This window comes from Perca fluviatilis, chromosome 16 (genome assembly GCF_010015445.1).
Source record: "Perca fluviatilis chromosome 16, GENO_Pfluv_1.0, whole genome shotgun sequence".
NCBI lineage: Eukaryota > Metazoa > Chordata > Actinopteri > Perciformes > Percidae > Perca > Perca fluviatilis.
Genome location: NC_053127.1, coordinates 31,669,868 through 31,694,073, shown reverse-complemented (window position 1 = coordinate 31,694,073; position 24,206 = coordinate 31,669,868). Strand labels below are relative to the sequence as shown.

The following is a 24,206-nucleotide window of genomic DNA, read 5'->3' as shown; positions in this document are numbered from 1 at the left end:
GCCCTGTCGTGGTCTTGGAGTTTTTCTCTAGTCCAGGTGTCTCCAAGGGCCCTTTAGCTTCAACCTAAAATGTAGAAAATGTAGTTGCATACGTGTAACAGTATTTGTGAATGGCTACCATAGTGGCTACCTTTAGTAAGTCTGTCATCACTGTTGTGTAAATTAAATTGCGTTGATATATAAGTTGCATATTAAACTTGGCAGGATGGATTAAAATGGATGGATGGATATTTATATATTACTTATATGTCATGTTTTAAAGGACAAATTCAGCGCAAAATGAACCTAGGGGTTAATAACACGTGTACCGAGTCGACCGTTCTCTGGGATATGTTTTCATGCTAATTGAATGTGACCAGTTTTATCGCAAACCGCTAATTAGCTTATAAAGCTAGTCGTCCGGGCACGGGTAAAGTAAAAAGAAATTGCTATTTCTATACCACTAACAAGGCTGAAAATAGCACCACACTTCCACGGTACCGTTCACGTATACATGTGGGCGCCATCTTGGGAAAACAGTCATGACCAGTCTAATGACGAATGCCATGTAACCAGTAACCAGTAACATAGCTCAAGCACGGCGTTCGTCGTTCAACTGGTCGTGACTGTTTTCCCAAGATGGCGCCCGCATGTATACGTGAACGGTAATGTCTTTATAAACTTATCTTTTTAATAAACTGTCTGTACACTTCCAAAGTTCTCAATGCTTCGGTTAACATGTAGGGACCCTCATTATGCTACCATAGAAGTGTGGTGCTATTTTGAGCCTTGTTAGTAGTATAGAAATAGCAATTTCTTTTTACTTTAGCTGTGCCCCGACGACTAGCGTTATAAGCTAATTAGCGGTTTGTGATAAAACTGGTCACGTTCGATTAACATGAAAACATATCCCAGAGAACGGTCGACTCGGTACACGTGTGTTATTAACCCCTAGGTTTGCGCCGGATTTCTCCTTTAATGTTAAACATACATGTGGAGGGCACAGTGAATCCTTAAGCTTACATGTAACAGTATCTGTGAATGGCTACCATAGTGGCTACCTTTAGTAAGCCTGTCATCACTGTTTGTTTTTTTTTCACGAATATGCCAATTTATCTTTGCTAATTATATGTTGGACTGTGTTAATGTATATTTTTAGAACGTTTTAATTTTTGAAAAAAACTACTTTCAAAAAATAATCAAACAATAATTTGGGCGGCCCTCCTGCAGTTAGTCTTGCAGTAGGACCCCTAGGAGGTCACAGACCCCCTGTTGAAGATCTCTGTTGAAGTCTGTTTCCTGTTTTATTTTTATATTTAATGTCACTCTCCTTATGTGCCATGTCCTGGTAGCTCATGTCTTGTTTTCATGCCTGTTTACCACCATGTTTGTGTTCATGCGGTTTAGTTTAAAGTTTCTCCGGCCATCTCTCCAACTGCACGTCATCCCCTCGTCAGATTAGTTTGTATTTAAGTCATGGTTTTGCATTTGCTAAACAAAAAACCTGTAATACCGGTCTGCGGTGTCCTGCGTTTGGATTCTCCTGCTCCACTCAGCCGTGACAGGCCATATAATATTACACTCAGAACTAGCCTTCTCAGAGAAGGTAACAGGGCTCTTTGACTCAGGTTGGTTCCACAGCGATTCATAAATGTTCTAGCAAGCTACACCACCCCCACATTTTACAGGAACACAGTTGGCCTGCAGCCAAAGTAAAAGTCACTCATCAAATCCAAATCTACACTGGAGGGAAAGTTGGTGATAACACCACTGGTGTTCAGTGGTGGAATGTAACTAAGTACATTTACTCAAGTACTGGACTTAAGTACAAATGTTGAGGTGCTTGTACTTAACTTGAGTCTTTTCTTTTCATGCCACTTTCTACTTCTGCTCCGCTACATTTCAGAGAGAAATATTGGACTTTTTACTCCACTACATTCATCTGTTACAGCTTTAGTTACTAGTTACTTTACATATTAAGATTCCTGCACACAGAACACATGTAGTTTATCAAATCTGATGTTTGATTATAAAGTAAACTAGCCAACAATATAACAATATACAATATACAAGTCCAGCTGAGATGATAAGACCATTAAACACACAACTGGTTGGATCCTTTACACTTTCTACAATGGGAGGAGAGTTCTGCATCGAGTACTTTTACTTTTAATACTTTAAGTACATTTTCTTGATGATACTTAAATACTTTTACTTAAGTGAAATTTTCAATGCAGGACTTTTACTTGTAATAGAGTCTTTTTACAGTGTGGTATTAGTACTTTTACTTAAGTAAAAAATAAAATAAAATGTTGGTGTTGTCATACGGTAAAATAAATGGTGATGTACTAAAGGTGTAGTAACAATTCAAATGGGGGTCCATAGGAGTTTTATCACAGGCACTGTTCCAGGAAGGGGGGGCATCCCAACAAACAGCTGTGACTGTGGGATGTCCCAGCCCTCTACGACTAGCAGCTGACTGGATTACACCTGCTTCTTCCAATCCTCAGTATCATTACCACCCCTGCACCTAAAACACTCCCCCCTCCCTCCCAAATAGCCAACCCAACCCTGCCACATACTTCAAGCCTACACTTCAGACCTTATGCCGGCACGCATATATGTTCTCTAGCTATACTCCTGTTGTATTTTGTATTTATCTCTTTCCTCTTCTTCTGCTTTTGGTGCCACCAGTGTTGAGAGTTGTAGGAGTGTAGAGCCAACTGGTCACGGTGCCTTGGCCCTGAATTAAAAACCCCATCTCCTGTTACACAGCTGTCTGCTGCCTGTCCGGTCACCAAATTAGTCTCTGTGCAGGTTTCTACTATCACTCCATGCACCAATCTGTCACCTTTTCCTCATATTGCCCACAACACTGGTTTTGTCTTATGTGCATATTATTGTAGCACACTGTAGGTGGCTGGAGTTTGAGACACTGTAGTTACATTTCTGGTATATGTGTAGGTAAGACTCACAATAAGTTTGGCTTATTTTTTTGTGATCAATTTTTATTGTTTTTTTAATATTTTTAACATACAGAACATACAAACACAATTGAACAAGAATAACAACCCTCTCCCACCCCCCACCCTCTGTGGTCTCGAGGAAAGAAAAACAAATAACAAAAAACAGGAATCAGGAATCACACCTTGCCTAGTCGCTTTCCTCTAATTCTTGTGATGACGAGGTCATTAGGACTTGTGCTGCTGCATTTTTCCATAGGTCTATAGTCGATGATTTGGCTTTGTTAATCCTTGCTGTAGAGAGCTCAAGCATAACTATGTCCAGAAAATACGCCAACCACTGTTTTATACAAAGCGAGTGGAGCCAGCGCTGAGCTATCATTTTCTTGGTTGCGGTTGAGCCAGCTAGCCAAACTTTCTTCCGTCTCCCAAGCAGGTGTAATTTAGAGTCGTCATCAAGTAACAAAACAATCTTGTCAGTAGGATCCTATCACATCAGATATTATTGATATTGTTTTATTCAAAAACTCATGTAAGTTTGGCTAACTTTAACCTCCAGAAGGAAGTAGTAGCACCTGCAAATGAGACACCCCATAGAGCTGCTAAGTGCTGACATTCTAGCCAGAGCAATTGAATTAATGCCAGTCTAGAACAGTTATGCAACAGGGCAGTGACATGATATTGTGCCTTCTGCTCATGTTGGCCAGGAAGCTTCACAAGCTTGACAAAAAACTGAAACCTCTATCAGGAATATTCTAAACTGTGTGAAAAATAGTTTTGGGGATTGTTATCAGGAATGATTTGGTAACAGCGTGTATGGTTTCATTACATGTTCTGAAACCTTAGAGTGTTGAACTTCAACAATTTCTGTCTTCTTATCCCACAGAGTGTTGTCGGGGGAAGTGGGCATTAGTTCGTAGCCTTGCAGAACATTTTGGAACATATGAAGTTTGACCCTTGGAAAGGAATCTACACCAACTGAACTGACCTGTGTCAGAATAGCACGGTGTCAAGCTGCAGCTGTGTCCAGTGCCACACTCTGAGTGTTAGGTCAGGTTAGGCACATTATGTCACATTGGTCAGGAATGGGGCAAACGTATCATTTCGACATCTCTGCCACGAGTAGTGAGACTTGTCAGCAGTTCCTTCACATGAAAACGAGATGGTGATCATGAAACATGGCTGGAAAAGTAATGTTATGTGCTTGGCAACCAAATACAATGACATAGCAAGCGTCTATAAATAACACCTTTATGGCAGACTATTTAAAGCTTCTCTCCAACATTAAATTCAACACCGGTCACCTGTGGAGAACTAGCCTGGAGATGCAGATCATGCACACAACATAACATTTAAAGCAATATATTGGTTCCTAAAGGAATACTTCACTCTCAAAACCACAGGTGACTAATTGATAAACAAATGATCATTTTGAGGGTGAAGTAGTCCTTTAAAGATTCATTTTCAAGATGTATATGTGTTTCAGTTCAAGTTAAAAGAATACACTTTATCTATAGACTGCCTAAAGCCTAAAAACAACTTTGTTGTAATAGTTTTGAATAATGATTATGCAGATTTAAAGGCTGGATATTATTACTTTCTTTTCAGGCCTGGGGTGGTTTACTTGTTGCAGTCCTATCGGACTTTTGGTGGCTGGTATTCCTCCATTGAAATTTAAGCCGTCAGGGTCATGTGTACGTAGTGTGGTCAGGGGGAGGCTATAATTATACCAGGCTTGCTGGTCCATCTGCACCCTGTCAAACAGGAGCCCCCGCCCACCCAGGACCCATATTCAATTTCATCGAGTCAGTTCTCTGTCCATCTCTCTCCTAGCTTTCGCTCCACAAAAGTGGTGCCCATTTACTAAACCTTGCAAAACATATTATGAAATTAAGCTGCATGTGTCACCAATGTTGTGGTCAGTGCAGTGCTGTTGTGCTGCAACTAATTCATTCAGATTCAGAGGTCGAATGAGCAAGAACACCAGGAAAACAAAATTTGATACTATTTTTTTTTTCACAAAATTTGAAAAACTGCCTCATTTTCACACTATTATAATTTGTACTGTGAATATACATTTTAAACCTTTGCCTCAAATGAAAAACACTGGTAAACTCTATTCTATAAAGAAAACAAGTGAGATTAAAGATGTGGCATTTGTCCACAAGAGAGTCATGCAGGTGCTGTTGCTATGTAAATAGGTGTGGCCCTTCCAAAAGGATTAACTGGACCCACACACATGAACACAATGTGCTCTAGTTGGAGAATGTTCATTTAAGCGTACCAAATCTGTGTCAGTGCATCTGAATGAATTTGGGCCGGCATTCCAGAGGCTTAGAATGGAGTACGGTATGTGACCATATGGATCATTGCACATGCTGTACTGTGCGATGTAACATGCATCTACACCTGGCTCAGTGCCACAACCCTGGGGGAAAAATATGTCCATTATGTAGTTTCACCTTTAAAGGTCGGTCCTCAGTTTGTGTTACACAAGATTGCTTTCACATTTATTCAATATTTTTATTGTCTACGCGACTGATTCTGCATTGAATGGATGGATTCGTTAAAGTGATAATCAGGTTGGCACTTTTAATTTGTCCTTAACATTTAAAGGTGGTATTCCAGCAATTACTTTTAGTTTTGCACTTCCATAAAGTTGGGGCAGCAGAGGGGCAGCAGAGGAGCAGCAGAGGCCGAAATATCCTGGCTCCTGAATATTAGTCAAATTTATAAAATGCTGAATTCCACAATTCCCATAATGCAACTCAAAAGCATCTTTCATTAGAGTGGTTTACACACAGTTAATGAGACAAAGGCCATTGGTACAAATAAATCTTTTTATTAATAAACTGTGACTAACTGTACATGTCGAGTCGTTAGCAACTGAGGTAAGCTAACAAGCTTGTTAACTGACAGTTAGCAAGCTGGGAGGGCTTCATTTTCCCTCTTCATTAACTTTTTGAATTGAGCGAAATGGTGTGTAAAGGTGAACAAAATGCTAGCAGGGAGTAAACCGAACAGTAGAGAAAAAACAGAGAATGACCAGGAGCTTATTTTCACTACTCCGGAGTACATTTCCAGGTTAAAGCCATCTAGCCTATATGCCAGGATGTCAGGCTTCAAATCCCTTCGCTAAAGTAAACAACAACAAACTTCAAACTAGAAAGCTAAACGCTGAAATTGTTAAGTTTAGGTTAAGGTACAATACTGTGTCCATATACATATCGTCATTTCAGAGCGAAGGAACTACTCATCCCATAAACCCGCACACCACTGAATAAAGGAAGCTAGCTACGTTAGTTTAGCTAACAGCTAATTCGGCTAACCGCTAGCTGAGACAGCATGTAATAACTTTAAAAGACCCTCAAAATAAAACCTGAAAATAACCGTTAAAATATATAACAGCTGTTACGTCAGCTGTAGCCTGCTTTACCCAGTGTTTAGTTTGAGTTAACGTTATTTTAGACTGAATCAAGCTGTCAGCTAGCGATTAGCCAAATTAGCTGTTAGCCAAATTAGCTGTTAGCTAAACTAACGTTAGCTTCCCGGCGGAGGCTAACGGCAGAAGCGTGGAACAGATCGTGATTCGTGCAGTGTCGTAAATCCTCGTGACGGATCGTGCAGGCAGCACAGATCGGGCACTGACCCCCACGACCAGCATGAGTTCCACCAATCAGAGGCATCACTGTGGGATTGTTCAGGATTGTGGGTAATGCAGTACTGACGTTTATCTCAAAACAAGGTTGGTGCCCCATGATTTTTGGCGTCTATATGATTATATAGAATCGCTTAGTCACGTCGGCATGCTGATTTTAAGTCTATCATCGACGGTTATCATTTTATGGCTTATACTCCAATTTTTCAATGGAGAAATTGCATTGTATTTTTACTTCCGGAACCCGACTGTTGAGCTCTATTGGATGTTGTGTTATTTTTTTTTTGCAGGGTGCAAATGTTCCACCAAAACAAGTTCCTTCCTGAGACTATTTAGCAGAGCCACTCTCGCTGCGTCCAGAGCTTAGCACCGCCCAAGACCCAGAGAGTTTTTTTCTCCTATCCCAGAATGTATGTGTGGAGGAGCCAGATCTTACTCCACCACGCTGTGGTGATTTTAAGTTTAGCGCTAGTTAGTGCTTAGCTCGCCAGCTACAGTAATTCACTGGCCATTTGAGTATACGTAGCTTACATGTCACCTTATAGAACCAAATATTTCAAAATATTACATCCAGAACTAAAGAAGATATACAACTGCTTTCAGAGGCTGTGTAGTACTTCCCATTATGAGTAAACTGACCTTCATGTGTAAAATCGGTGACCTGCCCCTCTAACCAGGGTTAAAGCAGTAGGTATTAGAGGTGATTGTTCTTCATCCACAAACAGAGCTAATGTTGCTGCTTTAATCAATTAACATTCTCGTGAATTATCAGGGAGCCAGAGTTCAAGATGAATTTATTGTCATTGTACAACACAGTGTTGCACAACGATGCTATGCTGTATGCTATATAAGAAAAACAAAACTATTTTTATGGTGGACTGTGGAGGATGAGTCTCCCAGCCTGAGGAGAGAAGCTGCTCTGCAGTCTGCTGGTACAGCAGCATAGTCAGCAGGCTGTTGCCAACACTTTCCTCTAACACAGGGCTCTTCAACATGTGGTCCGGGACCCCTAGGGGGATCCTCATAGTCAATGCAGGGGGGGGGCTCCAAATTATTGTTCAAAAATTAAAAAGTCTTAACATGAATCCAAAATATTATTAGCAAATATAAATCCCAACTGCTAACTGTCCTATAGGTAAGGTAGTCACTAAGGTAGCCATCCACAGACAGTGTTCATCCTAAGGGTTCACTGTGACTCATGTATGTATTAAAACATGATTTAAAAAACCATGCCAACAATTATTTAGGCTTAATTAATAGTTTCGACAATGCTTACATTTAAAAAGTGTGGAAAAAAAAAAAAAAAAAAAAAAAATATGGTAACATTTAATTATGCAACTTCATTTTATACAATATATTAAGGGGCCCTGCTCCATGCATCTCTTTGCAGTTGGGGGTGGGGGTCCTTTGGTTCTTGGTAGCTAAACGTTGAAGACCCCTGCTGTAACATACAGTGGTTAGTAAACCCACAATGCACAGGGGCACAAGGGTGTGATGACAGGTTTGTGACTTTAAAGGACATATCCAGGTGGGGATGTTATCACAGCCTACATGGCTCTGTGTCTGCACTAGAGACAAGGCAAGTTTGATTGTATAGCACTTTTCAGCAAGAAGGCCACTCAAAGTGCTTTACATAAATCATTAAAAGCACAGAGACAAAGTGCAAAATAAACACACTAGAAAAGGACATTGAAATGCAATTTAAAAACAGTCATAGAGCATACAAACAAGCTAAAGAGAGTAAGACAGTTAAAGCAATTTTTAATGATCTGATTTAGTTAAGGCAGTGTGTATACGGCCTTAATTTAAAAGAACTGAGAGTTGCAGCGGACCTGTAGTTTTCTGGGAGTTTGTTCTAGGTATGTGGGGCATAAAAACTGAACGCTGCTTCCCCCTGTTTAGTTCTGACTCTGGAGACAGAAAGCAGACATGTCTCAGACCACCTGAGAGATCTGGGTGGTTCATAGTGTAGCATCAGATCAGAAATGTATATGGGCCCTAAACCGTTCAGTGCTTTATAAACCAACAGTAGTATTTTCAAATCAATTCTCTGACAGAAAGGAAGCCAGTGTAAATACTTCAGAACTGGAGTGATGTGATCCACTTTCTTGGTCTCAGTGAGTACTCGAGCAGCAGCGTTCTGAATCAGCTGCAGTTGTCTGATTGATTTTTTTAGGGAGACCTGTAAAGACACTGTTACAGTAGTCAAGTCTACTGGAGATAAAAGCATGGACTTTGAGTTTTCCCAAATCCCTGCTGAGACATAAATCCTTTAACCCCTGATATATTCTAAAGGTGATAATAGGCTGACTTTGTAATTGCAGTTGTTGAAATTCAGGTCTGAAGTCCATGACTACACCAAGATTTCTGGCTTTGTCCGTTGTTTTTAACATTGCCGACTGACCGAATCCAAAAACAACCACCTTAGTTTTGCTTTCATTTAATTGTAGAAAATTCGGGCACATCCAATCGTTGATTTGTTCAAAGCACTTACTCATTGCTTGTATTGGACCATAATCCCATGGTGATATGGTTATGTAAATGTGTGTGTCATCTGCATAATTATGGGAATTTTTTTTGTTGTTTTCCATAATCTGAGCCAATGGAAGCAGTTCCCAAGCAATGGTGTTACAATGTTTTTATCAAATACAAAATTGGTTAGTCTTCATACAGGCTACTTGAAATACAACTCCTCTGAATTGTATTTGAATGACTTTGAGTTATAAAGACATTACAAATGGACTCTGCTACCACCACTGAGCCTGAGTTAGACTGTGAAGGGTTTATTAAAGGTCCCATGGCAAGACAATTTCACTTTCTGAGGATTTTTAACATTAATATGCGTTGCCCCAGCCTGCCTATGGTCCCCCTGTGGCTAGAAATGGCGATAGGTGTAAACCGAGCCCTGGGTATCCTGCTCTGCCTTTGAGAAAATGAAAGCTCAGATGGGCCAATCTGGAATCTTCTCCTTATGAGGTCATAAGGAGAAAGGTTACCTCCCCTTTCTCTGCTCTGCCCGCCCAGAGAATTTGGCCCACCCATGGGAGAGAGACATCACGGCTCGGCTTTCAAACAAGCAAAGTGGCAGTTGGTCAAGCAACACCCCTCTCTCCTCCTCAATAGCTACAGACACAGAAATGGCACATACTAAGGAAAGCTCATTGTGGGACTGGCTCTAGTGGCTGTAATTCTGCACCAAGGCTGAATTTCGGGAGAGAGACTTCAGGTACAGTTAAGGGACCACTAATGGTGCGTTCTTTTTGTCCACCGAAGTCGTTTTACGAGTTGTTTTCCGGAGTTACGACCCGGAAGTTGCAAAAAGAACACCCCCGAGGTCGTATTTACGACTCGTCAAGTCGTCTGAACTCAGAGGACCCCGAGCTCACTTTCAAAGATGGCTACGTCGTGCATCACACGTAGTAAACATTGTGGTTATCTACAATTTTAAGCACTTTTGTCTTTGTTGTAACCAAATGAAGAAGTCGTACACATAGCGCTGTATACTGCTACCTATAGGCATGTCTCTACAGTCTTATTAGGAGTTAAATACCGCCTGATTAGTTATTTTGTAGCTTGTGCAGCTGAAATTGGCTGGAGACGCTGGGTTGCTATACAACAATGGCTTTAAGCCGAGTCTTGAGCAGAAAGCAGAGCAGCAGCCTAACGTTAACGTTAATCAAAACGTAATTTTCATGTATCAAACTGTGAAATATATGTGTGTAATATGTCAATAACTGGGTGAATAGAATCCTAAATGTTACTAAAAATGTTACAAAAATCCATCTTTTCTCCGACTCGTAGTATTGTGTGACAAAAAGAACACAACAACCCGCGGTTATTCGTTTTTCGACACGGATGTGACGTCACGCTCGAGCTACTAGTCGCGATTACAAGACAAAAAGAACGCACCATAAGGTCTATATAAAAGAGACTTCAGATACAGTATTAGAGGACCACTAAGGTCTATATAAAAGAGACTTCAGATACAGTATTAGAGGACCACTAAGGTCTATATAAAAGAGACTTCAGATACAGTATTAGAGGACCACTAAGGTCTATATAAAAGAGACTTCAGATACAGTATTAGCCTAAGATTTTAAACTCAGTATGGGACCACTAAGGCCTATATAAAAGAGACTTCAGATACAGTATTAGGGGACCAGTAAGGCCTATATAAAAGAGACTTCAGATACAGTATTAGGGGACCAGTAAGGTCTATATAAAAGAGACTTCAGATACAGTATTAGAGGACCACTAAGGTCTATATAAAAGAGACTTCAGATACAGTATTAGGGGACCACTAAGGTCTATATAAAAGAGACTTCAGATACAGTATTAGAGGACCACTAAGGTCTATATAAAAGAGACTTCAGATACAGTATTAGGGGACCACTAAGGTCTATATAAAAGAGACTTCAGATACAGTATTAGGGGACCACTAAGGTCTATATAAAAGAGACTTCAGATACAGTATTAGGGGACCACTAAGGTCTATATAAAAGAGACTTCAGATACAGTATTAGGGGACCACTAAGGTCTATATAAAAGAGACTTCAGATACAGTATTAGGGGACCACTAAGGCCTATATAAAAGAGACTTCAGATACAGTATTAGGGGACCACTAAGGCCTATATAAAAGCATCCAAAGAGCAGCATGTCATGGGACCTTTAAGAAGTCATCAACACCTTATGATGTCTTACTGTATTAATACCTGTCCATACGGTTACACATGTCTAACAATTGGCAGCTGCGATCGTATTACTGAATGTCTGTTACATAATCTTACAGTATGTTTTGTAGCAGAGCCTATGGCCTCAGTCAAAGAACAAACAATATCTGCAAAGCTTTGGCATTACATTTAATGTATTACACCCCCACAGGGTTGTACTTAGAGTATGTGTGAATTTGGAACCACACTACCATACAGTGTGTTGCCCTGCAGCTGTTCACTCTTCAGGCCCAGTGTCTGCTGCCCCCTGTTGATTCTCTGGCTCTCTGCCAACCATAACCCCCACTGGCTCTGGGCCCTTCTTATGTCATCAGCAGTTGGGGGGGGGGGAAATCACACCCACCTGGTGCCCCCAAAAAACTGCTGCTAAAATCCACAAGGTGGAGACATTTGTAAAGTATTTGCCGTGTATGTTGTTGCTGCCCTTCACTGTCATCTGTGCTGCACTAAAAGGTTGCTGTAGATGTGGTTATTTATGAGACACCCCATTTCCAACTCAACAATCAAATCGATGCGGATCACAAACATACAATACTGCCACGATACAGTATGTACTGTCCTCAGACAGACAAAGCATTACCAGGTGATGATACAGCTGAAGGAAGATGTCCAACAACTTTACAATCCTGAAAGAGAACTATTACTCACTGAATAAGACAGGACTCACTGAAAACAAGGGCCGGATTTTCTACAGCTATAATAATAAACAGATAGATGTCTAAAACGTACATATTTAGCAAAAGAAGGCAATTTGTATGCTCAGTGGGGCAAGGTGGCATTTCATTGGTTCGTTCCAAGCGCACCCCGAGGCACTGATTGGTGGGCGTTTTTACAGGATTACAGATAGAGATGTTACGATACCAGTATCAGAAAAGCCTCGGATACCGGTATCAGAAAGTACTGGAGTTTACGCACCGATCCAATACCACGTAATTTAGCCCCGAAGAAAATCTACTTTAAAGACATTTATTTATGTTATTTTTCCGGAATTACTCACTGTCAAACTAAGTGATAAAAGAAAGTTCTATGGCATTCATTGTTTGTTCATGTTTCACAAAGAGTTTAACCTGAGCCAGGCCGTATAACAAAGATAGAAATCACATCACATCCATACAGGGAGAGAAGTATACAGCTGTTAAAAAATAATAAAATATATGACACACTGGTATCAGATCAGTACTCGGTATCGGCCGATATGTAAGTTCAGTTATCGGGAAGCAAAAATTGGTATGGGACCATCTCTGATTACAGCAGCTACTGATGACCGATCTTTTTCGCTCCTTTGTCAGAGCCCATAAGTTATTTATTGCTGTCGGGTGTAAAGACCAATTTTAACAATATATAAAAAAAAGTGTATATTTAAAATACTTACCAACTCTGCCTGTAATATATGTATATTGTTACCAGGTAACTAGCTGAAGTACAAACATATAGCCTGGTAAATGTATATAGCCAAGCAGGTTGGGTTTGTACATGTCAAATATTTACATTTCAAAATATAAAGCTTGCATTTCGATCCATATCAGTGCACTTCAATCCATCCCTACCTAGTAAATGTACAGTACATGCATCACAGTAGAAAGGTCAGGGCTGTATTCTCTACAACAATCTAGTAACCATGGAGAGATCATATAGGGCCAAAGTGCTCGGGGCTAGCAGACAGGCTGCCACTACTGACTGATCTAGTATCTAAGTATATAAGTGACTGATTGTTCAAAGGTGTGTTCTGTGGAGTCTACAACTGAAATAATTAAATACAATTTACACATTGGTTACTTACACTTAAATTGAAATGATACTGTAAAAAATTACATAAAAGATATTTTAAAAAAAGAGTAATGTGCCAATTAATATATGTATTTAATTTTTCTGGCTTCAGATAATGACCAGAAATAAATCAATGTATTAATTTTTTTAAATGATGATTTGCCGTTTGTCCAATCACGTTCCATCTCACAGATCGTTCTCCTCCTGCTTTAATACAGTCTCTGTTTTATGGTCACTTCAATCCAAACTATCCAAACTGTGAAAGATTATCAGACCCGAATATAAAGTTTTGTACTTTTCCTGTAACTTCCACTCAGTTTTTTTTTGTTTTGCCTTATATAAAAAATAAAATGACAGTGAAAGAGTAAAATAAAGGTTTAACGTATTTTATCAATTGATTGGTGATAGGTATACTTAAGTATAAAGCTTTAGATTTGTTTTTACACAAACACAATTTGACCATTCTAATTATTTATCTCACGTTATCATGTATTGATGTATTCAGTTATGCGTTTGACTCGTCTAATAACCTTTTACTAGGATTTTGTCTGTTTTCGGGCTCTATAATCACTTTCATTAGATACCCGTCCTATCTCCAGGACCTTTTATTATTATTGATAAGCAGTGGCGGTTCCGTAATATTAAGCCTCGACCCCCCTCTGGCCTCCCTAACTGTTGCAGTGATAAATAAAATGTAGGTTAACACTGAATGAGCATTCTTGTGTTTATTGTTATGTGTGTTTCGTTAGTCTTTTGTAAAACCAAAACCAATGGAGGGTTGGTGGTATGCAACACTTGTGCTTAATCTATTTGGTAAACCCTAAAATTGCATGTGGCCCCTACGGAAGAGGATTAGGGCCAGTGCATTACACTATTCAGGTAGGCTACTGTGACTTTAAGAGGCCAGGGAGCAGCGTGTATTGCGTTGCTTCCATTACAACACTGGGGTGTGGCGAAAAGATAAATAATACAGATCCACGCGGACTTCCTGCATGTAGCAGACTATTCCACAGAACTCGTCCGCGCCATGTCTGCCGCCGAATGGAAGAAGAGATGTGAGGCTGAGTGGGGCCTGGCGGGCGCACCGATGCCCGACAGCCTGGACTGGAAGTCCGTGTGTGACGCCAAGCCGTTCGGGAGGAACTTGCTGAGGAACCCTTCGCCTCACGGTACCACAACACAAACACGACTCACGTGCTGTTCTCCCGTTCACTACTGAGCCACGGAGTTAGTGTTCACAGTGCCGATCCACAGGAGGGATCGGAGTTGTCACACGGATGTTGTTGTCACACGGATGTTTGTGTAGCCTATGTTGTACACGGTATTGCAGTAACTTGAATGTGAATGTTTGTTTCAAAGTCATATTCCGTCATAACTCCTATAAGCTCATCCTGAATTGGTTTCAGTGTTTTGTACCAAGACTTTAATATGTATAACTTATGATTGGTGCTGTTCATAGCCAGTTCATCTTCAGAAACTATTGAGCCAATATAGGGCGCAGACTTCCTCATGTCATTTTTTTCTAGATCTTTATCATTCTGACCAATGGATGAGTGATGACACACTCTCTTCTTGGTTTGGTTGTGATTTTCAGTATTTTTTTCTGTGGGGTCTAAACAGTGGTGTGCACTCATCATTGTAGACTCAATGATTTCCTTAATGCCTTATATCTGCTTAAATAAACCATAGTGCTCACTGCTTAGATACCCGCACTAAAGGGGAACATCAGCCAACTGTCTGTATTACCAATAGAAGTAGCCTACAATATATCCACAGTGGCAACCATAGAAAACAAATTGTGTCATAAAATTACAGGAAAATATGAATTAACTCTTATGTATACAATGAAGTTGCAAACTGGTGCCATCACATTTGGTTATCTCTATTCCTCAATTTAAAAGGTGAGTTAATTCAGTTTAGAGGACCAATTCATCCAAATCACAAGTCATAGTTCATTTTGGTTTTGAGATCTCCACTGAGACCCAGTACACTGGAGGCAAATGGAAGACGTGTGTGTGTGTGTGTGTGTGTGTGTGTGTTGTGTGTGTGTGTTTGGTGTGTGTGTGTGTGTGTGTGTGTGTGTGTGTGTGTGTGTGTGTGTGTGTGTGTGTGTGTGTGTGTGTGTGTGTGTGTGAGTGGTGTCGTGTCAGAAGCATCTAAAAAGGAGCAATGCTTTTTAGGATCCGTGGAAGATATTTTCAGGGATATATAAAGGTCTACCTGAGAAGTGAAATGGGAAGAAAGTGACTCAGGATGTGATGATATACGGCTTTAAGAGGCATGCGCACCAATTATAAGAACCCCAAGGGATTGGTGAAGCTTTATTTGGTTTAGCCTATATGTATTTATTATTAAAGAATAAATAAATCCACTTTGTAATGAGGAAAAGCAGGGCTAGGGTGACAAGAGAGCTAGTTTTCATGTTGGTTGTTGCGTGGAAGCATTAATAGATTTGTTTGGCTGTACTGTACCTATAGTACCTACATTTACATTAAACCACAATATAATTTAAAAGGAATAAGTGGAACCAGCTGTTCAACTCATCAAAAACTGGATTTTTTCTAAACTCAAGTATTAGATGACGTCAAAAACTGGAAGTTTATGCAGACGTGTGCTTTCTGAGCTGCTGACTAATCCTTAAAATGTTTGTTTTCACAGTGAGGCACACCCTGTGACCCTGTCAGAAAGATACATGCTTTGGCTCTGTGAAGCCTACAGTGGAATTACAGTGGAATTACAGTGGAATTACAGTGGCTTCAGTAGGCGTGGCGCCGTTCACAGTTGCACCTTTGTCTTATTTCCCACACAGGATTGAGTAAGGACACCCCTCCACCTGAGCCTGACCTGCCTGAAGTGCCAACACGTGGTCCTCCACGCTTTCAACCTGAGGGTGAGCGACAGGGGTGATCAGCATTAGAGGCTGCACAATATATCCATTTCTTATCGTCATCGCGATACCAAATGGCGCAATAAGCACATCGCGAAAGACACTCTGAGATTTTTTTTGCGTTTGAAAATATCAGTAGAACTACCCTTTTTTATAATGTAGCTGTCATTATTTTTATATTCAATCCAATATTTAATTTGTTCAATAAAAGAATGTCGGAAATGATTTCCTTTCATTCATTTGTTGTATTTTAGCAGAATGCTGAAAGCAGCAGAAATGCAGACCTGAGCACACTTATAATATCTGTTTATGTACTAGTAATATCGTTATCACCATATTCAACAACGTTATCGCATTGTGTACATTTTCCTCATATCGTGCAGCCCTAATCAGCATGTTTGGCTGCATATGACAACAAAGGAAATTAAGTTTTGGATCGGGTAAACGTTTTTTTAACTTTTTTTTTTTATTCCTAGGCGACTTCAGTGGCTGGACCACGAGCACAGAAGTCCTCCCCTATGATAGCAGTGGCATCCCAGCAGGTGCTGTGATCTGTGCACTGCCTCAATACAGGTTTGTGCTTACCATGCAGCTGGATATTAGTGAGCATATGCTCATATCTCACCTACAGTTAGGCCTGTAACAATTAGTACATCATTTTTTTTTTTTTTACATAATCGCCATTACTTTGTTTAACCGCAATGAATTGCTAACATTAGTCCTAAGGTGTCTAACTATTGATGGTTCATTTAAGCAAAGAATACAATGTTTTATGTTCACGAAGAGGCGTGGTTTACTTCATAGGCTGTTTACTTGTGTTATTACATAATCTGGGTCACATGACAGTGATATAATAACCAAAAGATGTTTCCTGCGATTCATTCAACACTTTTTATTTGTTTGAAAAAATAATACATAAATAAATCATTTTAAATTTGATTGAAGGACACAATTATATTGTTAATTGCAATTATTTCTGAGACAAATAATTGTACAGTAACATTTGGAATTGTTACAGCTCTACCTACAATAGATAAAACTCGCCCATATATATATAAAAAATAAAAATAAAATCCTGTGTATCCCAAATAATGAGCTGATGTGGTGATTGTGACTGGTGTGTGCTCTCTGGTCCTCAGCTGGTTCTCCATGGAGCAGGTTGTGGACCTGAAGGCAGAGGGACTGTGGGAGGAGCTGCTGGATGATTTTCAGCCTGAAATAGTCATCCAAGACTGGTGAGGTTAATGAGCACCCCCACCCGCCTACCTCACCCATGTGTGATTACATATCACTGTGTGGTCTTATCAGCTTGGTTGGTACACATGGAGATGACACTGTGAACAATACATGTTTCACAGTCTGTCAATTATTCATATAGCCCAGTGTTATAAATCACAACTTTGCCTCAGGGGGCTTTAAAATCTGTACAGCATACCACAACCTCTGTCCTTTTCGAGGAAAAAATGGCCATAAAGAAATCATGTAACTAATTAGTATATATCCACGACGTTCCACTTCTGGGATTGCTCCGGTGCCGCTGGAAATTCCACCGGATGTTCCTCTTTTTCGGCCGGATGTCCGTCACCTTCTGCTTTCTTTGTGTTGGCGTTTTAAACTCCGTTGAATTTATTAGGACTATGGTTAACTGCCCCTCAGATCTCTGCAGGGTAAATCCAGACAGCTAGCTAGACCATCTGTCCAATCGGAGTTTTCTGTTGCACGACTAAAACAACTTTTGAACGTACACACGTTCCACCAAAACAAGTTCCTTCCAGAGGCTATTTAGCAGAGGCACCGTTGCTCCATCTGGAGCTTAGTGCTGCCCATGACGATTGTGATTGGTTTAAAGAAATGCCAATAAAACGGAGCACGTTTTTCTCCCATCCCGGAATACTGTGTGGACTAGTCAGACCCTCCTCCGCAGCGCTGTGAAGGAAGGTCTGGCAAAGCGGGACTATTGACTAACTAACTAACTAAAATTAGGTCGACCAAAAGAAGAGGGATCCCTCTCCCAGGGTGGACAGACATGCAATAGATGTCGTGTGTACATAATAGGCCAACATAAAAGAATTACAATATAGACAATCCATTTGAAAAAAATGATCCATAGAATTTGAACATACTATATATGAAAAAGATGGATCCAGGAGGATGTCAAGCAGCTTCCAGGTGTCGCCAAACGGCTAGAGGCGGAGCCACACACCCTCCTCTCCACCATGGAACCTGGAAAGAGGACAGGCTGGAGGCTGGAGGACAGGCTGGAGGCTGGAGGACGGAGAGGCCGGAGGACGGAGAGGCCGGAGGACGGAGAGGCCGGAGGACGGAGAGGCCGGAGGACTGAGAGGCCGGAGGACGGAGAGGCCGGAGGACGGAGAGGCCGGAGGACGGAGAGGCCGGAGGACTGAGAGGCCGGAGGACGGAGAGGCCGGAGGACGGAGAGGCCGGAGGACTGAGAGGCCGGAGGACTGAGAGGCCGGAGGACTGAGAGGCCGGAGGACGGAGAGGCCGGAGGACTGAGAGGCCGGAGGACTGAGAGGCCGGAGGACTGAGAGGCCGGAGGACGGAGAGGCCGGAGGACGGAGAGGCCGGAGGACTGAGAGGCCGGAGGACTGAGAGGCCGGAGGACTGAGAGGCCGGAGGACGGAGAGGCCGGAGGACTGAGAGGCCGGAGGACTGAGAGGCCGGAGGACTGAGAGGCCGGAGGACGGAGAGGCTGTGCGTCTCGACTGTTGATGCGTCATTTAGGTTCATCTCGTAAAATGTTTGAATAGTTTGGGCATGGACGGGTGTCTGGCTTTCAGCCTGTGTGTTTGAGACGATATTAGGGCTGCACGATATGAGGAAAATACCTAATTGTGATTATTTTGACTGATATTGCAATTGTGATATGATTCACGATATTGGAGGGAATGATCATTTTTGTATTATTATTCTCATTTTCATTGAAAATTACTAAAAAAACAAATTTTTAAATGATTATAGTGTGATTTTTGCAAGGATCTGTACCACACAAAGATGTTTTCTGTAGTCTGTAGGATAGGATTTGTAGGCCGGGACGTCTCTGCAGCACCACAATACTTCATTCAGAACGGTTTGACACATATTTTGCCATTAACAAATATTGCTCCCCTGCGATTTGGATATTGCACTAGTCCATATTGCGATTTTGATAAAATTGCGATTAATTGTGCAGCCCTAGAAGATATTATGCAGAAAATAGTGTTAGGATTTGCAATTGCTTGTGGAAAATTAACTTGACTTTGACTAATTTATCTATTTTAGTGTAGCATCAAAGTTTCAATCCTTTTTGACAGTACATTAGTCAAATGCTTATAAGTAATAAAGCATTAAAGTATACAATCTAACAGGACTAACAACTTTTGTATCTTTCTTCTGTGGTACAAAGGGGGACTTTTTCATGAATTATTTAAAGAATACATATTCTTATCCATATCCATCCACTGTTTGATAAGGCTTTATTTTACAGGTCCAAATATTACCCCAAAAATGTCATACTAATTTTCTAGGAAATGGCTTTGCTATTTGTTACTGTACTAATTCTAAAGAAAATAGGAATTTCCTTCAAAGAAAGGCTCTAAGTTCAGCCCAGTAATGATAACTGAATTACCTTGTTAACCTTGCCTTATTAACTTATTATTGGAAACTTAATTATACATATATGTTGATTTGAATTGTGTGCTTGATTGTACACACAATCTTACAATTCTGCATGTTCAGCTGACTGCTGTGCTGTAACTAAAATAATCTCTGGAATTAAACAATGTGAAGTGTACCAATTGAACACTACATCATTTCCATCATGAATACCAAATAATAAAGTTATTTCCAGAAAACGTCTTGGAAGTTAGTAGGAAATAAATTGGAAGTTGCAGACCTGTAAAAATAAGTTTTTTACACTTCTTCATTTATTCTGTTTGGCAGCATTCAATGTCCGAACTGCATTTTGTTATGGTTTCTGGGTTCACCATAACTGTTTGATAATGTGTCATTGTGTCAGGTATGAGGAGAGCCAGCTGCATGATTCCATCTACCAGCTGACTGTGAAGTTACTGGGTGCAGACAAAAGCACAGTGCTCTCAGAGCACACGGTCAGTCCCACCGAGGACCGCAGTGCCTACTCCCACACCTGGAAGGAGGTGAGTGACTCCATCCCCTCCATGGATGGATTATATTCCCTCAATAAAAAATAGGACTGGACGCGCTCAACTCACGTAGATACTTAAAAGGCTCTGAAGGCTCTGAAGGCTGGGTGCACGGTCCTAAAAATGAATAATCTACTAAGACTTCCTCGGTGTGTGCACAGGCAATTATTAAAATGACCAATTATATTAAATCAATACTGGATCCCAAAATGGCACCTTCTCAGTTGCCTGGCGCATACGCCAAAACAGCTTCTGGGTTTACTTCCCTGATATGTGGCCCGATGAATATGCGCAGTAGTGTTTCTCCCGCTGGCCCCGCCCTCGGCCCATAGGCTTCACATTGTGGTGACGTTTTTTTTCTTCTTTTTTTTAAAAGATTATTTTTTAGGCTTTTTGCCTTTTTTAATTAATAGGAAAGCTGTAGACAGCAATGGGGAGGGAGGGGAGACAACATGCAGCAACGGGCCGCGGGTTGGTATCGAACCCTGGGCTGCTGCGGTAAGGATTGAGCCTTGGTACGTGGGGCGCTCGCTCAACCAGGAGAGGTACTAGAGCGCCCCTTTAAATCAACTTTCATTTGAATGATCCAATATTGATTCATAGAGTCCAGCATTGATCTCTCTAACATAAGGAACTAAAATCCCTAAGGAATCCTAAACTATGAAATGCTAGCTTGTCGGGAAGGGGGTTAAATAACGCTCCAAAGTTAGGCTCCATTTTGGCGAGGGGGAAAAACTGGCATGGCCATTTTCAAAGGGGTCCCTCGACCGCTCACCTCAAGATATCTGAATGATATCAAAACTCACTGACTATAGAGTCTGTAGAGCCGCACTTTATTGTGTGTTCATGTTAAATAAAAAGGACATTAATGTAACTTCTTTGGGGTCAGTTCTTAATGTAAACATTGATACTTTTAATAATGCAGCAGGTTAGAGGGAACATTGTACAATTGCAGAATCTCTTTCAAATACAAGCAAAATTGGTTTTGCAACTGAAATATCCCAATCGACATTGAATCGGAAATGTAAGCCAATTGGGACGTTGTGAATCAGAATGGAATCAATTCGGAAATCAGTGGCGAGACCCAGCCCTAGTGATGTCACACGTTTTTAAATCTCTTTTCCTCAGCTAGAGGGAAGTTTTTTTATAACTGATCTCGTTTGCAGTTCGAGGTGTCTTGGCAAGGTCTCTTTTACAATGGTGGCCTATGTGGAAAATTATTTTTGGGCCACAGAGATTGTCCAGCTGCTGCAATAAATATACAGAGGAGGAGAAGTCAATTTGCACAAAATCATCTGAGAAGTGTTTGTTGGTTACTTATTTGTGCTTTAGAACGTAATCACTGCAAAACAATCATACCATTGGCTTCATTTATCTCTCCCTCCTGCACAATGACATTCAAGTAGATACAAAACATTAGTTTTGCTGGTGGACAGCTGGTCTGGAGTATGTGATGTTAGCTGTTCACTGAATATGGCGTGTAAAGCCCCGCCCATTTCTAGAACTTAAAGTGCTCATATTCTGCTTTTGGGCTTTTCCCCTTTCCTATGTTGTGTTTTATATCTTTTTTTGTGCACGTTATAGGTTTACAAAGTGAAAAAGCCCAAAGTCCCCCCCAAAGGGACTTACCATCTCCAACAGAAAACACTGTTCACCAACTGCTCCAAACAGCTCTGTTGTAGTCCAGCCTTTACTTCAGAGACAAACATGGTCACTTTGTAACACACGTTATAATGCTCGCCTAGCTGCTAGCATGGCACGCCCTCATACTCTGCTTCTGACTGGCTAGTAGTCCTTACCTAGGTACTGTCAGGGCACGCCCTCATACTCTGCTTCTGACTGGCTAGTAGTCCTTACCTAGTACTGTCAGGGCACGCCCTCATACTCTGCTTCTGACTGGCTAGTAGTCCTTACCTAGGTACTGTCAGGGCACGCCCTCATACTCTGCTTCTGACTGGCTAGTAGTCCTTACCTAGCTACTGTCAGGGCACGCCCTCATACTCTGCTTCTGACTGGCTAGTAGTCCTTACCTAGCTACTGCTCATGTGTGACTCCCAACAAAGATGGAACAGAAGTGAGATGTCTCACTCTGTAGCTAAAACAGAGAGCTCAACACACAGGGTGAAAAGAGGAGCTGCAGCAATGTGCAGTACAACAAAAAATGGTGTTTTCTAAAATTTAAACCACATAATCCTATTCTGGTACAACCTCTAAATACAATTATGAACCTGAAAATGAGCAGAATATGAGCACTTTAAGGTAATTATTATGCATTGCTCCCTGGTTGTGACCCAGGTCATCTATGAATTGTCATGACCAGGAATATACCCCTGTTGACTGGCTTGGGTTTGAATTTCCAAAAGGAGGGTTGAACACTGATCAGACAACCCTAGCCCAACCCTGGTAGGTGGTGTGAAAGAGGTACTAGACAGATAGTAATCTGCATGTACTGAAGGTTTTCATTGCATGTCTCTCTGCTGGCCTGCAGGTGTCACATGTGTTCTCTGGTTATGGACCTGGGGTGAGATATGTCCACTTCCTGCACCGACTGAAGAACAGTTTCCTGAACGACTTCTTCCCCACGCTGTTCACCGGCAGCTCAGTGATGGTCAGACCAACCAAAACCAGCTCCTAGGCTGAATCCTACTGATACTGCAATGTAACTAACCAGATCAACACATTTGCTAATAGTTGACATAGGTTTGATTTTAATACAAATAAAAGCATTACAAAGTGTGCAATCATCAGTCATTTGATTTTCTTTTTATGCTGATTGTTGGGGTAAATATTGAGAGATGGGTTTTCATTTTACATTTGCTTTTAAGGTCTTTTCAAAATAAAGGGGGGGGGGGGAGGAATTCAGTTGTTCTTTAAGAAACTATACACAGTTTTTTGCAATAATAAAACCCAATTTTCTTATCTCAGTTCATTTTCTTACTAGCAGTGAAAATGTGTGTCTTAAAACAATAATCTGCATTAGACATATAGTAAACCTCAAATACTATGCACCCTTATTTAAGGATTTCTGTATATTTTGTCTAATGTAAACGGTGGGTACTTGACAGGTTTACATGTTACTGTAGGGAATGATCCTGTCCTGAATGACTGAGAAATAGACTACTTATTTAGGTAAAATAATATTATTAGGAGGTAGTTTATTTTTCATTTAGACTATATATAAATAAAATATATAAACGTAGTTGCATTAAATCAGAATATGTACAGAGGAAGGTGAATGGGCCAAATCAAGCAAACAAAAGAAGAAAATAAATAAATCGGAAAAACAATAATATAAGAGGTAGTTTTAGTGAAAATCCATTTCATAAACTAATCTTATTTGGCCGCGAAACTGGGTTAGAATTGAGTCTATGTAAGGTTCTTCCATGTATTATTTCTTTTCTAATATATTCGGAAATATTTTGACATTAACGTAAAACTCTCTCGCTCAGTAGGCTACATTAAAGGGGGCTGGGAGTTGTAACTAATGGCTTTATTAATGCTTGATGAATAAAATAAGCCATTGATAGAACAACTTTTGGGTTTCCAGGTTGTGAAAACTCCCTTTGGCTGCATAGTTTTTTAGCATATCAATGGACTACCAACATTCATAACTTGGGGAAACTCTAAATAAAGCAGGCTATGTTCTTAGTAATGGCTTAACATACTCTACAAAGCATTCAAGGATTCAGTATTAACCATTAATAAAGCCATCCCAGCAAACAGGTTACCTTCAGGGAACGTTCCCTGAACGTTCTCTTAAGGAACGTTAGGAAAACAACCTTTCGGGAACAACGTTCCCTGATCCGTAAGTTTTCTATAACGAACGTTCCCAGGACGTCAAGAAAACGTTCCTACATAACGACAAGGGAACTTACGCTTTGTTTACTGGGATGAGTTACAATTGCAACCCCTTATAAATGGCGTCTTATGAGAAAATGGCACATTTACAAGGTGTGTAAGGATGAAAAAAATGGTCTTATAAAAAAAAAAAAAAAACGTAGCCTACACACTGAACTGAGTTGTAATAAACCCAGTGGATGAATATGCTACTTATAAAT

The 24,206-nt window shown here is 40.7% G+C and overlaps 1 protein-coding gene across 1 annotated transcript; it reads left to right on the top strand.

Moving 5' to 3' along the window:
* The first annotated feature begins 14,015 nt into the window (after positions 1 to 14,015).
* Positions 14,016 to 22,895, top strand: nccrp1 (P1, F-box associated domain containing). Its single transcript, XM_039778400.1, has 6 exons — positions 14,016 to 14,267; positions 15,908 to 15,988; positions 16,462 to 16,558; positions 17,125 to 17,220; positions 20,004 to 20,142; positions 22,637 to 22,895. Exons 1-6 carry the CDS (start codon positions 14,126 to 14,128, stop codon positions 22,781 to 22,783), a joined length of 702 nt encoding a protein of 233 aa, XP_039634334.1. The 5' UTR covers positions 14,016 to 14,125; the 3' UTR covers positions 22,784 to 22,895.
* The last annotated feature ends 1,311 nt before the right edge of the window (positions 22,896 to 24,206 follow it).